Source organism: Chlorocebus sabaeus, chromosome 13 (genome assembly GCF_047675955.1).
Source record: "Chlorocebus sabaeus isolate Y175 chromosome 13, mChlSab1.0.hap1, whole genome shotgun sequence".
NCBI classification, from domain to species: domain Eukaryota; kingdom Metazoa; phylum Chordata; class Mammalia; order Primates; family Cercopithecidae; genus Chlorocebus; species Chlorocebus sabaeus.
Genome location: NC_132916.1, coordinates 100,072,441 through 100,087,557, shown reverse-complemented (window position 1 = coordinate 100,087,557; position 15,117 = coordinate 100,072,441). Strand labels below are relative to the sequence as shown.

Below are 15,117 nucleotides of genomic sequence, written 5' to 3'. Positions count from 1 at the left end.
TGAAAGTTTTCTGACTGGAAGATACATTTCAGGGAAATTAGATAAAATCAGTCAACTCTACATTAGCCTATAATGTTTTATACAAAATAAAATACTTCTGATAACACTTTTTGTTAAGCAGAACATTTTTTATGCCAGAACAGGCAAAAAGAGGGACATTAAGGCCATTTGCTAATACAAATTTGATTAGTATATTTAGATTAGTTAGTCAAAATCTAACTGGAACTAACTCTGTTGAATAAATCTGCTTTTTAAGATGGTCTGTGTGTGTGTGTGTATATATATATAATATATATACATTTTATATTTTTATAATTTCAGATAAGAACCCAGCTCTACTCATTTCCCTATCAAGACTTACATGGAGGAAAAAAATAGGTGAATACTTATCAAAGTAGAAATAATTCATAAGGTTTAAAGTGCTGGGGAATTGCTGAATTTGAACAAAGAATTCAATCTATCTACCTAATAGAAGTTTGGTTTAAGTATTTCGTAAATTAGTTAATAGATAAAATTCAGAGATATTTGATGAGACAAAGTTACTTGTCCTATGCTTTTTAATCCTTTGTAAAGAAAAGCAGGCATACAGACAGGATAGTCAAAATCTTTATCCTTATTGGATTAGCAATTTAATCCAATAAGCAATTTTTTCCATGCATTCTTTTATATTTTAAGTTAATAGTCTGGCAGGAAAAATCCTTCAAAGTTGTCACACACAAGCAATACACTGGGTTAAAATAATGATGTTGTAAATAATATGGAAGCATTACAAGGTCTTACAGGAAAAAAGCTGTCTGTTTACTCTTCACTGCCACTAGATATAATCTAAACATTACATTCCTAAAAGGATATGCAATGTCATTCACATTCAGGCTAGGCAACTGCATTCCTCTCTTGGTCTTAGCTAAACTCTGCGGCATGATCTTCGACTTTGGCTATTTGAGGTAAATGGACTCTGTGGTCATGCCTGCCTCGACTGAAGCAATCTGTCAATACGGACAGGCATGGAGGAGAATACTAAAAGCCTAAAAGCTCTGATTATCTTCAGAAAATGTAATGAGTCAGTTCCTATCCTTATTGATGTCAGAGTTTCATAGGGAACACTACCTCACATAAAGTCTGAAAAAGAAAGCAAGCCAAAATAAATACAGCTGCACATCAAAAAGTCTTAAATCTCACAGCAGGCAGAGTTTAGCTAATATAGCCATATTCTTGATTTTTATTCAGACAACGGCAATAAAACAGAAACATGCACATTAGGGCTATGCACTTATCTAACTTATAAACAGAAGTATGAACACTGGAAATATGCACTTATCTAACTTAAGACCTCACCTATCTTGAGAAATGTATTTGCTTTTCATTTGTGCAATGATCCACACATGAGATACATAAGGCTTAATTAAATAATGAAATGTAGAATATATATATAATACATTTTATCTTAAAAATCTTTTACTTTTTTTTTTTTTTTGAGACAGAGTCTCACGCTGTTGCCCAGGCTAGAGTGCAGTGGCATGATCTTGGCTCACCGCAACCTCCACCTCCCGGGTTCAAGTGATTCTCCTGCCTCAGCCTCCCAAGTAGCTGGGACCGTAGGTGCGCACAACCACGTTTGGCTAACTTTTGTATTTTTAGTAGAGACGAGGTTTCACCATGTTGTCCAGGCTGGTCTCAAACTCCTGACCTCAGGTGCTCCACCCGCCTCAGCCTCCCAAAGTGCTGGGATTACAGGCGTGAATCACCACGCCCAGCCACCTGTTTTTTAAAAACAATATTTATTCAACATTCTACAGCATATTCTTATTTTAAACTCTCAAGACAAATATTGTCTCACTGAGGATGGCATACTGCCTGATTGAGCTTTAAAACAAAGTTTCATATCACGTGCTTGGGTAATGGACTAGCAGTACTGTGATTATGTGGCTTTGCTTTTTGAAGTTCTCATCTATTGGCAATACAAACTTAAATTTCACAGAAAAAATGATATGATCTCGTTACTTAAAAATACTTCAAATACTTCAGAAAAAATAAGCTTGAAGAGTATAGATGAAACAGTGATGCAGAGTGCTGGTAATTACTGAAGTTGAGTGATGAGTACATGTATATGCAGGGGATTGGCTCCAGGACTGGTGAGTATACCAAAATCCACATATACTCAAGGCCCACAGTCAGCCTGTGGATCCTCTATAAGCAAAAAGTCACCCCACACAGGCACGTTTTCCATCCATTGAGATATGTGGTAATCGAAACAGTTCCTGTATAAGTAGACCCGTGCAGTTCAAGCCTCCATTGTCAAAGCATCAACTGTATTATTCTCTTTTCTTTTGTGTGTGTTCAGAATTTCACATAATAAAAGCATAAAACTAACATTAAAATAACAATCACATTTTGATTGTATGCTTTCAAATTACCATGTTAGGTATTTTCTGTAATAGTATTAATTCAGCATAGATCTAAGAAGTTTTAATTACATATAGAAACTACACATTTTTCTTTAGTATATTCAAATGCTATATTAAAGTACTTAGAAAAAATTAACTTTAGTAATAAGAATATAATCTTTTTAGAAAAGTGGTATGAATGTTTATCATTTTCCATATTTTTGGAAGGGGTTTGCAAAGTCAGACACCCTCTGGGGTGAAGAGGAGGCCCCTCCAGAGAAATCCCAGGGAGAAGTGCATCTTATAGAGCAGTAACCCTGTATGCAAACTTTTTCCTCTTTGCATGGGAGTTCTGGCCATTTTTCTGACAGAAGATTTTTAGGTACTATTTATTGATATACATTTTCAAGCACCTGATCAATAAGACAATTATGAATTCCTATCTTGTTTTGCAGTGTGCAAGAGAAAACTATGTATTCATAGCAGATAAGCAATAACATTTTATCTTAGTTTCAATAGATTTTAACCACAACGGAGTTTGTGGTTCTATATTAGAATTCATCCATATATGAGAAAAAGTTCTTAAAATTAAGTACTTTTATTTTTTCAGCAAAATTGGTTGCTTCATCATCATACACTAACCTGACCGCATATGCGTGTTCTAACATTGATGAATAGTACTTGAGCGCTACCTGGTGGCTCTCTTTCTCCACACACTAGAATTTTAGTCTGATAGTCTGACATGAGAATATCCTTGCACCAGCCTGGCACTCCAAATGCCAAATTAAAAGAAGACATTATTTGCCAGACAAATAGATCACTTGCTCAAAGACTGTAGAATCCTAAACTTCGTAACACAAAATATCCATTTTTTGAAATATATAAGTAGCTCTGTTTTATTATGATCAAATATTCTCTAATAATGCAAAAATTGAAAGACAAAAATAGTAGTATTGGTTATTTTTAACAACATATCATGTTTTAACATCCTAATTGAGTATCATTAATCACTCTCCCCTCTTGAAAGAAGCACGAGATTTGGAATTAGAAAACCAGGTATTACATGTTTAATGTCATCTTTGAGCCATTGGAGAAAATGGTCCCCTTCTGAGTGAAAGAAAACATTTTTTAAATATTCACTTTCTTTGTTCCCCATAGTTTCTTGTATCCTCCCCCAAATCAGTAAGAAAATTGTTAAGTCAAGAGAACAAGAAAGAAGCAGTCAATATTCACTGTGGTTTTTGTTTAATGACATTAAAAAAAGGTCCCTGGGGGAACAGTACATAAAGTTTACACCATATCAATTCATTGGAAGAATAATAGAAGGCACCAATAAAGTCTTATCTCTGCCCATGAAAGAGAAAATGAGAGTCATCAGGACTATAAGGGAGGTGGCAAGCAAAGTCAGGATCCAGAGGTGACCAGCACTCCAGTGCTCAAAATTACAGTTTGCAGAATTCCTTTGGTTGAATAACAGGCTTTCATCTTTCTCATTTGCAAATCAGAAAATTTAATAGAAAATATAGGACACATCATCTTGTCATATTAATGCTTTCTATTTCTGAAGCTCCAATCTTTCTGCTGACCCATCATCTGACCAAAATTTTCTAAGTACCTACACCACAATCGACCCGAAAGTACATTTCGTCATTTTGCACCACATGCTCTTTCCCATGCATCAGCCACAACTCACTATGTCTTCCCCCTCTCAAAGTCGTATTCATCCTCCAAATGCTAATTTAAACCATGCATGTTTCATGAGTCCAAATATTACTAGCCTGAGAGAATCTTTCCATCTCCTACACACCCACCCGGCCCAGAACCACATGTAGTGAGACAGAGGCAGATTCCCTGAGAAGAAATGAGTGGGGAAAAAAAGTTAGGCAGACAAAAACAAGAAGTAACAATTACAGTTACAACAGGAACAAATTATAAGAGTAAAAATACACACAAACCATTCAGGGAAGTGCACAAAGTCAATTCTGCTGGGGGCTTTAGGGAACAGTGAGAGGAAAGGTACTTGGGGCTATAATGTGGAAGTTAGTGAAATGAGGAGCTGAAGAAAATGGTACCTAATTAGGCAGAAAGTGAAGAGCCAATGACTTCTTTTAAAAACACAATGGCATAATTTAATCTGGGTTGTAGGAAGATTTGTCAGTCATCAGTTATCAATGTGTAACAATGTTTTCAAAGTTTGGTCCTTGGCTGACCAGTATCGGAAATCACCTGGGTACTTTGTTAAAAACTGCAAATTCCTACATCCCACCCAAATTTACCAAATAAGAATATCTGAAGCTGGGCCATGGGTATTCGTATTTTAAACATGCACTGTAGGTGGTATTTCTACATTCTAAAAAGTTGAGAAAAAATAAGGTAGCATTTTAATAGGAAAAAAGATTTTAACAATAAACCTACACAATGACCTTAAGTGGAAGGTCATTGAAAACCTTCCACTTAATCCTGATGCATTTTGTCTATCACTAACTAGCTGTGTGATTGGGTAATAATTTAGCTGCTCTGAGCCACAGTTACTCAAGCTATAAAGTAAAGTTTGAACTAATTAATCTTCCAAGCCTTTTTAAAAGTTGCAACATCATGATTTTTCAATCCTTCTTGAACTATTTCTACACCAATGTGTAATAAAGAGTTAGTTCAACAGGCTTTGCCTGCTCAAACTGCACAATCCACAAAAAGGAGTGGCTCTTGACCTGGTCCTGGGAGAGAACTTCTGAGTCCTTGGAATATCCTGCCTGATAAGAATGCTTTTGCATGCCTCATACCTTGAGCCATTCTGTATTGGAGCCATTGCATGCCTCCAGCCTTTAGCAGGCTGGGGATTGAGTAGCTAAGGTCAACCACATGGGCACTACATACCTATGTGACTGACCCCCGAAAAATCCTGGATACTAAGCCTCAATGGAACTTCTCTGGTTCACAATACTTCACACATATTGTCACAGATCATTACTGAGCAAATTAAGCGCACCTGCCCTGCAATTTCACTGCTAGATAACACCGGGAAGCTTGTGACTGGTTTCTCCTAGGTTTCAGCTATGCACCTTTTCCCATTGCTCATTTTAATCTACAGTCTTTCACTGTAATAAGCTGTAATTATGACTATAACAGCTTTTCTGAGTTCCACGAGTCCTTCTAGAGAATTATCAAGCCTGAGAGTTGTACTGGGAACCCCTGACACAACAGCATTTCAATATGATAATATTTTCTATTTCATTAAGCTTAAAAATTGTAAGTAGAATATTTTGTATTAATTTTTTATTTTGCTGCTCTTTGACCCAATATCTACCAGAAATTTATTCTACAGAAATTATATAAAATAAGAAAAACATTACATGAATTTAAATGTTTATTACAGTGTGGCAGAAAATTGAAAACAACTTAAGTTTCAAACTTTACAGGAAATGACTTAATCAATGATGATATGTCCACCTAGTGAAATAGTGTATAGTTACTAAAATGTTTAATTAAAGAACATAACTCTCACCAAATTTTGTGTGTACAGGGACAAAAACTAAAAGATAACATGGAAAACTAAGAGATGATTTATGGTGACATTTGGATATTTTTTAAGTTATTATTATAATAAAATTGCTTTTATATAAGTATATATTTTAAGCACAAAATTATAAATCTAATTTCCTTGTTTATAGTACTAATTTAGTTTTTTAAATTTGAACTTCTGAAAATCATGGACCACTGATATATAGACCATTCATTAACTAAAATAGAAATTCTAGGTTCTATGTAGAATCCAGCTCCCTTTGACAAAGGATTAGGTAATATGAGAACGGAGCAATGTGGAGAGACAACATTATGTGATGAAAGGGGATTGGATATTAGAGTCAAACTCATCTAGGTTGAACACCAGCTTTACCCACTATTAACTATGAGGCCTTGAGTAGCTTTCTTTACCTTGGAGAGCCTGAGTTTCCTCATATTCGAAATGAGAATAATAACAACAACTGTATTGAATGATTATTCTAACAAGTAAGTATAGCACTCCACAGTGTCTGGCATGGAAGAAAAGGTACATAAATATTCAGTTCCTTCTCTCTTTCTCAATTTCACTCTCCAAGATTCCAGATTTTAACCTACATATATTTTTAAGTGCTTTTCATCCTGTGATATCTAGTTTCAATATCATATCAATTATGAAGCAATGTAGTCTTCATGACATAAATAACGATGGCCCAATAGAGCTGAAAAAAATCTTAATTTTTTAGGTGATTGATTTAAGGGTTGATAAACGCACACATTACTGTTGAGCATTTTTCCACTTAGCTAAGTCATAAATACAATTCTGAAAATCAAATAATCTCATTCAAACTTATGTTACTAATTTTCAAATCCAAAATAGAGCAGCATTGCATAATAAATATTTACCAGAGGTCATTAACGAACCAAAACCAATAACAATAAAAAATCAGAGAAATAATGGGATACAATAATGGATGGAAATTCTTACCACAGCCACTGTCACTGCCTTCCAAAAGCTTCTAGGCATTGTATTTTGCTAAAAAAAATTCAAAGATGGAAAATTTTAGAAATCTTTTCTCTACTTTTAAGTGCACAAAAGAAAATTATGTTCAAATTGTCTTTCCTTGATTAGTTCAAAAGCAAAATAAAAAATGATAGTGCAAAAATATTTTCCTCCAGTTTGCAATGTTTTATTGACCATCCAGCCTATCTGATATGTTGCTTTAATTATGTTTCTGTGTGGGAAGTATTGTCTCCTACCAAAGCATGCTCTTTATTTAGTCACACAGGAGATTTTGAGAAAAACAAGTAAGACAATTTTAGTTTTCTTACCAGTGGGAGTCAAGTATGCATTGAGGAAATATTTGTCATGCTCACCACATTTTTGTGATATGCTCGTCTCACAGAACCAGTGTACAACTTACACAAAAGAAGAATGGTTGTTGTGTATAACGCTGGAGAAATATTCCCTGCCGCCCATCTTCCCTCCTACAGAATTGCCAGGACAATCTTCCTAAAACATAACTTTTCAATTCTGAATCTTGTTTAAAATTTATTAAGGTCTCCTTTTTATCTCCTGCCTGATATTCAGTCTCTCCAGCCTGCTTCCAATGATCCTCCCTGCAAAATCACCCCAATAACAGGATCAAATTAATCCAACCCTGTACCTTTGCTCATTTTGCTATAGCTGCTTCAAATGACTTTTATTTAAATTTGAATCATCTCTCAAGACCCAGATCAAGCCATCTCTCATTCATGAGACTTTTCTAGTCCTTGTGGCTCACACTAACTCTAAATGCCCATAGCAGGTCTTGTATGAACTCTTATCTTGGCATGTCATAAAATACTCCTTTGTACTTTTGCCATTTCAGGTAGCCATATCCTTTTTATGATCCACCTTCTACTCCAGTAATTGGAAAACAGTAACTGTGGTATTATAGAAGCAAAACATGATGATTATATCTGTGGTAGATTATGTTATTGTTTACAATTATTAATTCTCTCCTTTGTGAATAAGATATATTTCCCCAGTCCACTGATTTGGGGCTTGGACATGTGAATCGCTTTGACCAGTGGAATATTTGATGTATATCATTTCTGAACACAGGCTTTTAGAGAGATTACAAGACTCCAAAAGTACTCTAGTTTCTGTGCCCTCTGCCATAAGAAAGGCATGTTGCACAGGAGGCTCTCGTTTAGTTCATGTCCTAAAATAAGGAGATATATGGAGCAGACTCAGCCTGCTGTCTGCCTAGAGTCATAGCATCCAACCAGTAGTTGACAACATGAACCAGAGACAAGAAATAAATATTTATTCTTGTAAACCACTGAGAATTTGAGGTTGTTATACAATGAAAGCTGACATAAATACCCACTATTTTGCTTGCACTATGTCATATATTCACAATATCTCATTTGACTGACATATAATTCTATGTGCCATTGCTATATCATCCCCATTTTACATATGTGAAAACAAGGATAAGAAAGGTAAAGTAACTAGTCCAAAACACACAGTACTGTAAGATTTTAGAATCAGACACACCTGGTTTTAAAGTTGGATTCTGCCACTTAGTAAACTTAGTATCATATGCAAGGTACAATCACAATGAAACTCAGTAAAACAGATAATATTTAAATTCTTCTCACAAAGCACACTTTTTAGATCTGTTGGGAAGATTAAATAATGTATTTGACTGTCCAAATGATTTAATAAATGTATGTCTTAATTTATGTCACCATTAAATTGGACCATGATAAACCCTTAAATGTAGGCAGTTTAGGAAGCATGTGTGAGGAAGAGAGACTGAGAATGAGAAAAGTCAACAAAATGATAATTTGGGGAAAAGGGCTCAAGCCCACTAAGATACTATATGAGATATGTCTCAGATGACCAAGTAAGAACCTATCAGCACCAATCTTTTCAAAAATAGGAATCCATACTTACTTATAATCTCTGGATAAAATAAATAAAGTAAAATAAGCAAACAAAAAAATGATCCGAAGTCACTGGAAAGTGAACAAAAGCAAGAAGATTCTGTAAGAATTAAAACTTGGAAGAAGGACTAGAAGAGGATGAGTTTCCCATTGTTATAGATTTTAGCCTGAGGGCAGGCTAAAGTCAGCACTACACAGGGTGGCTAAAATTCTAATAGAAAGCAGTCTTTCTGGCCTGAAGAATTAGAGAATGGAATTCAGAGTGACCACAGAACATGGAAAGTGTGGAAGGAATCTGAGAAAAAAGAGAGCCAAAAAGGGAGAGGCCAGAATTCTGTTTATGACCTCTACCCAAACCCCTGAACTATATACGAATGAGGCAGAGACTCTAAGTACCTCCGCTAAGGACAAGAGGAATGAGTTGAGATTTCAGCTGCTGGCCAAGAGAAAGCACGTACAGTAGGAGTTTGACAAAGTTAATTTTCCACTTGAAATATTAACACTCTTTGGAGAAATACAGTAGAAACTAGAATCTTAACTACAAAACATTCTACAGAGTCCACAACACAATGCAAAATGGCTCAACATATTAAGAAAAAGGAAAATGTTCATTTTCAAGAGACAAGACAATGAGCCGAGATCAACTTCGGCTGAGCACAATGGCCCATGCCTATAATCCTAGAACTCTGAGAGGCCAAGGTGAGAGGATCACTTGAGCCCAGGAATTTGAGACCAGCCTGGGTAACATAGTGGGACTCCATCTCTACAAAAAATGCAAAAATTAGCCAGGTATGGTATGATGTGCTTATTGTTCCAGCTACTTGGGACAATAGGCACACGAAGGATCACTTGAGCCCAATAAGTTGAGGCTGCAAGGAGCCATGATCAGACCACGGTACTCCAGTCTGGGTGACACAGTGAGATCCTACCTCTCAAGAAAAAAAAAAATTTTTAAAAAGATCAATTTCAAAGTGATCTAGATGATAAAATTAGCAGACAAGAATTTTAAAGCAGATTTTATAACTCTGTTCACCGAAATGAAATGAAATATGCTTATATTAGTGAAAATATAAAGAATATCAGCAAAAAATAGAAACTTTAAAAAAGAATCAAAATTCTTGAAATAAAAGATGCAATTCTGAAAATTAAAATCTAACTAGATGGACTTAACAGCAAACTGGACATGACAGAAGAAAGAATCTGTAAACTTAGATTAACAGATATCATTCAGTCTGAAGGACAAAGGATTTTATAATTTTTAAAACTATCAGTGTGTCTTGGAGACCTATGGGACAGTGACAGAAGATCTAACACATATGTAATCATATTCCCAGAAGGAAAACAGAGAGAATGGAGCTGGGGGGAGAGGGGAATATTTGAAATTTAATGGTCCAAAATTTTGAAATTGGGTGAAAGATATAATTTAGAGTCAAGCTGCCCATAAAGGCTGGGTGCCGTGGCTCACGCCTGTAATCCCAGCACTTTGGCAGGCCAAGGTGGGTGGATCACTTGTGGTCAAGAGTTTTGAAACCAGCCTGGCAAACATGGTGAAGCCCCATCTCTACTAAAAATACAAAAATTAGCCGGGCGGTAGTGGCACACACCTGTAATCCCAGCTACTTCGGAGGCGGAAGCAGGAGAACTAGTTGAGCCTGGGAGGCGGAGGTTGCAGTGAGGCGAGATCGCACCACTGCACTCCATTCTGGGTGATGGAGTGAGACCCTGTCTCGGAAAAAAGAAAAAAAAGGCTGCCCAGAAGGATAAATTTGAAGAAAACCACACTTAACACACATCACAGTCAAACTGCCAAAAAGCAACAATAAAGAAAAAATCTTCTTGAAAGTAGTCAAAGAAAAATGGCATATTGCTTATATGGGGACAACCATTTTAATATATACTGATTTCCTCCTCAGAAACTATGGCGATCAGAAGACAGTGAAATATCTCTAAGTGCTGAAAGAAAAAAAAATCTGTCAACTCAGAATTCTATATCCAATGAAAATGTCTTTTCAAGTACAAAGGCAAAATAAAGACATTTCCATGCAGTAGAATATTAAAAGGAGAACTGCACTATAAGAAATGTCAAAGAACCTTTTTTTAGACTGAAAGAAAAATGAAACCAAATGGAAACTGAGATCTTCAGAAAGAAATAAAGAGCTTTTGAAGTGATTAATATGGGTAAATGTGATAGACCATTTTTTCTTCTTTAAAAGATAAATATAATTATTTAAAGCAAATATGACATTGTCTTGTGAAGTTTTTAATATATGTAGTTGTAAAATATAACATCTACAGTAGTATTCACTTATTCTCAGGGGATATGTTCTAAGACCTCCAGTGGATGCCTGAAACAAGGTAGTACCAAACCCTATTGCCATTAAGCAAAACACATATCTATGCATGCCTTTCACTCACAAACTTAATGTCTTTTCCCTCCTAATTAAGCACTCATCATGCACTGCGGCCATAACTTCTGCAGTATGAGGTGCAGCAGCAAAACTAGCATAAATTTCTTTTTCCTTATTCACGATTTTACAGACAAAAGATTTGTTCTTACCACAGATCTTAGCAACCTCAGCATGTGATTTTTTTCTTTCCTTATTAAGTTGGGAACTTTCAGCTTTACACTTAAAGGAAGCAGTGTATTGCTTCTCTTTGGCATATCCAAACTGTAAGTATCACTTCTCTTGCCCTTTGGGGCCATTATTAAGTAAAATAAGGGTTACCTGAAGCAAGCACTTTGATACCATGACAGTCAACCTGATAACCAAGATGGCTACTAGGTGACTAATAGATAGCGTATTAGTCCGTTTTCACACTGCTGATAAAGACATACTCCAAACTGGGCAATTTACAAAAGAAAGAGGTTTAATGGACTTACAGCTCCACATGGCTGGGGAGTCCTCACAATCATGGCAGAAGGTGAAAGACATGTTTCACATGGCAGCAGACAAGAGAAGAGAGCTTATAAAGGGAAACTCCCCTTTATAAAACCATCAGATCTCATGTGACTTATCCACTATCATGAGAACAGCACAGGAAAGACCTGCCCACATGACTCAATTACCTCCCACCAGGTCCCTCCCACAACACGTGGGAATTCAAAATGAAATTTGGGTGGGGACATAGCAAAACCATAACAGGTGGGTAAAGTATACAGCATGGATACACTAAACAAAGGGATGATTCATGTTCTGGGTGGGATGGAGTAGTACGGCACAAGGTTTCATCACACTACTCAGAACAGTGTATAATTTAAGGCTTATGAATTATTTCTGGAATTTTCCATTTAATATTTGTGGATTGCAATTGACTATGGGTAACTGAAACTGCAGCAAGTGAAACAGCATACAATGGGGGAGACTACTGTAGAGCAAAAAAGGCCAAAGTGGGTGGTTAATTGATATATAAAGTTGCATGATTTCTACATTTTACATGAAGCAGCCACCAAAAATAATAATAATAATAATAATAATAACATGAAGTGGTCTAGCTAAACAGTAATAAATAAATAATATGGAATTTTAAAAAATATTCAAATAAGAAGAAAGCAGACAAGAAAGAATAAAAACAGAAACAAACAGAAAACAAGTAATAAAATAATAGCTCTAAATACAACCACATTAGTAACTACATTAAATTTTAATGAACTAAATACTCCAATTGAAAGGCAGAGGTTATAAAATTAATAAAAAAGCAAGATGCAACAATATGCTATCTACAAGAGATACACTTTCAATATAAAGGCACAGGTTGAAAGGAAATGGATGGGAAAGATATACCATGCAAATAATATCTCTAAGAAGGCTGAAGTAGTTATGTTAGTATCAGATAAAATAAACTTGAAAAATCATCCCACCGCAGTACAAAGAAAATAGAGTTGCCCCTGCCTTTAGTGGAGCAAGTGCCTACAGGGCAGAGAAAGCCCTCAGGCAGCAAAACAGTGACAGACCAAGTGCCAACAACTGTCTGCTGATGTAGGTGAATTTATGGAGCCAGGGGAATATAGGGCAGCCATCATTGGCGTCTGCTATAGAGTAAGTTAATACATAAATTAATAAAGAGTGGTCCCAGCAAAGTACATAAACAGAAAACTCTTCTGCTATAAGCACTTAAAAACACTAGGCAAATGTAACAAAAATACTTTTTAAATGCATAGGCAATTCCCAATAAAGTTACCGGAAGCTAAAGACGCAAATGACAATCAAGTGATCTGATACTACAGCTGCAGGGGAAAGTAGTGATATTTGCAGATGGACAGGAATAGATTTTATAATTCAGCAGGTTCTTGGTTCTCTCATTGATTAACAAACGAGTTCAGGTACCAACACTGCCCCTCTGCAAGATGGCTTTCTTCTACTAAGAGAGACCATCTAAGCTCTAAGACCTTGTCCAATTAGAAATAGATTATGTGTCTGTCAGGTTTCTTTCTGCTGTAAGCTATAAAAAACTGGCTTGGGGGTAAGGGATGATAAGTTCAAAGAAGGAGGAATTCTTGGCTAATGTAAATGAGACTTAAGCTTTGCTGGATTCATTACTCAGATAGTGTCAATACGACTTGTTCTCCCTCCATTTCTCAACTCTTCTTTCCTCCGTGCTGACTTTCTTCATGGAGATCTAATCCACATGGTAGCAAGATGGCAGTCAGCATCTCCAGGCTTATGTCTTTATTGCTTCTACCCCAGAAAACAATTGTAGACAAACAAGTCTTAGGCCTGACTCTAATCAGTCCAAATAGGGTAGCATGCCCATTTTTAAACCAAACACCCCAGGGAATGCACCAGTCTGATTTCCCACTTAAGTCATATTCCCGCTCCTGAACATGGAATGGACTCAATACCACTTAAGCTACTGTAACAGACTCTTTGGTACCCTGTGTCTCTTCCCCTTGTGCCACCTCTGATTTCAGCATCAGCTGTGATAGAATTTTCTGTGCATGCTGAACCCCCTACACTCAAGCACCTGCCCTGTGTTTCTCCACTTTTCTGCTTCAAGGCTTTCCAAAGCAATGGGAATTTCCTCAACCTCTACATGGCCACAGGTCCAAAGTGCAGGGGATTTAATGTCCCTAGTGGCAATATTCAACAAAGTAGGGATGGAGATAGCAGATAATTCCTCAGCCTCCCAACCTTCAGAGAGGTTATACCTAGGAACATTCTAACGAGTTCCCAAAGGGTCTTTGACAGAATTGAGTCCCACTTGCCACAGTGATAATGAACTTGATAAATCACTCTCTTGGCTACTGGCTTTTCCATATTTCATGTGTTTCATACTCTCCCTACTCCCTCACTTTTGCTTCTTGATATCATCTCCCAAATAAATCCCCACACCCAACTTCTAATCTCAGGCTCTGCTTAAAGGAATCCAAACTAATAAACTACATGACCTGGAAGTGAGATAAAAGATGCTTTATCTGAAAAAAGTTAGGACACTGTTAACAGAATGATGACAGCACAAAACAACAAATGTCTATTACAAACCACCAGTTACCCAAATTTCTCCTATCTATGTAGGGACAGACCAAAACTTCCCATCTACTCTGGAGAGATTCCCAAGAGTCCTATACAGTCTCTAGCTAGACTGTCAAAGGTGACAAAACTTGGATCCTATTTTAGCTCTTCTTTTTCCTTTTTTTCCTTTACAAATTCAAATCAATCAATTCTTTATTCTTCTGAAGATCATTTCTGTAAATTATATTAATCTTTTCAGTTACTATTTCCTTTGGCTACGTGTATACCCTTTGCTGGTTCCCAATATTTCTGTTCTTATCTTGTCTGGAAGAATCACCTTTGGGAGCAAAGGTTTTGTTCAGTTTACCTTGATTTTATCACATTTTTATTAACATCCCCAACCAGAAGACTCAAAATAATACATGATATTCCCCTTTCCAATCTTAGATCTAGATGTTGTGTATTATCCTAAGAATAACCATGAGCACACACACTATGGGAATTCATAAATGTTTTCTTAACTAGTAGACCATTTCATCCATTCAGGAACTCACTGCTACTCCCTACCAAAAAAAGTTCTATACTCCTTTTGTTTAGTCAAAACCCCTCTGTAAGGAAACACTTCCCCTTGAAAAATGCTAATCTTCCTCTTTAACCCTTTCCCCATTTAAAAAAAAGCAGGGGGCAGCTTGCTGCCAACACTCATTTAATTTTACATAAACATGCTCTGAGGCTGAAGCAAATCTGTCTGATTTTTAATGTGAAAATAAAATATAAAAAATATATAAACTGATCTTGGAGTTATTTCTAAACAGAACTAACATCAGAATCATCCGAATCATCAGAATTGT

At 36.2% G+C, this 15,117-nt stretch overlaps 1 protein-coding gene across 2 annotated transcripts in view; it reads right to left on the bottom strand.

The window, feature by feature from the left end:
* The window catches only part of FILIP1 (filamin A interacting protein 1), a 311,881-nt gene that overhangs the window by 227,995 nt on the left and 68,769 nt on the right, over positions 1 to 15,117 (bottom strand). For both annotated transcript variants that reach the window (XM_008006401.3, XM_008006395.3), the window contains exon 2: positions 6,868 to 6,915. In XM_008006401.3, the coding sequence (XP_008004592.3) occupies positions 6,868 to 6,906 (39 nt within the window). In that variant the 5' untranslated portion in view covers positions 6,907 to 6,915. The remainder of the gene's footprint in view (positions 1 to 6,867; positions 6,916 to 15,117) is intronic.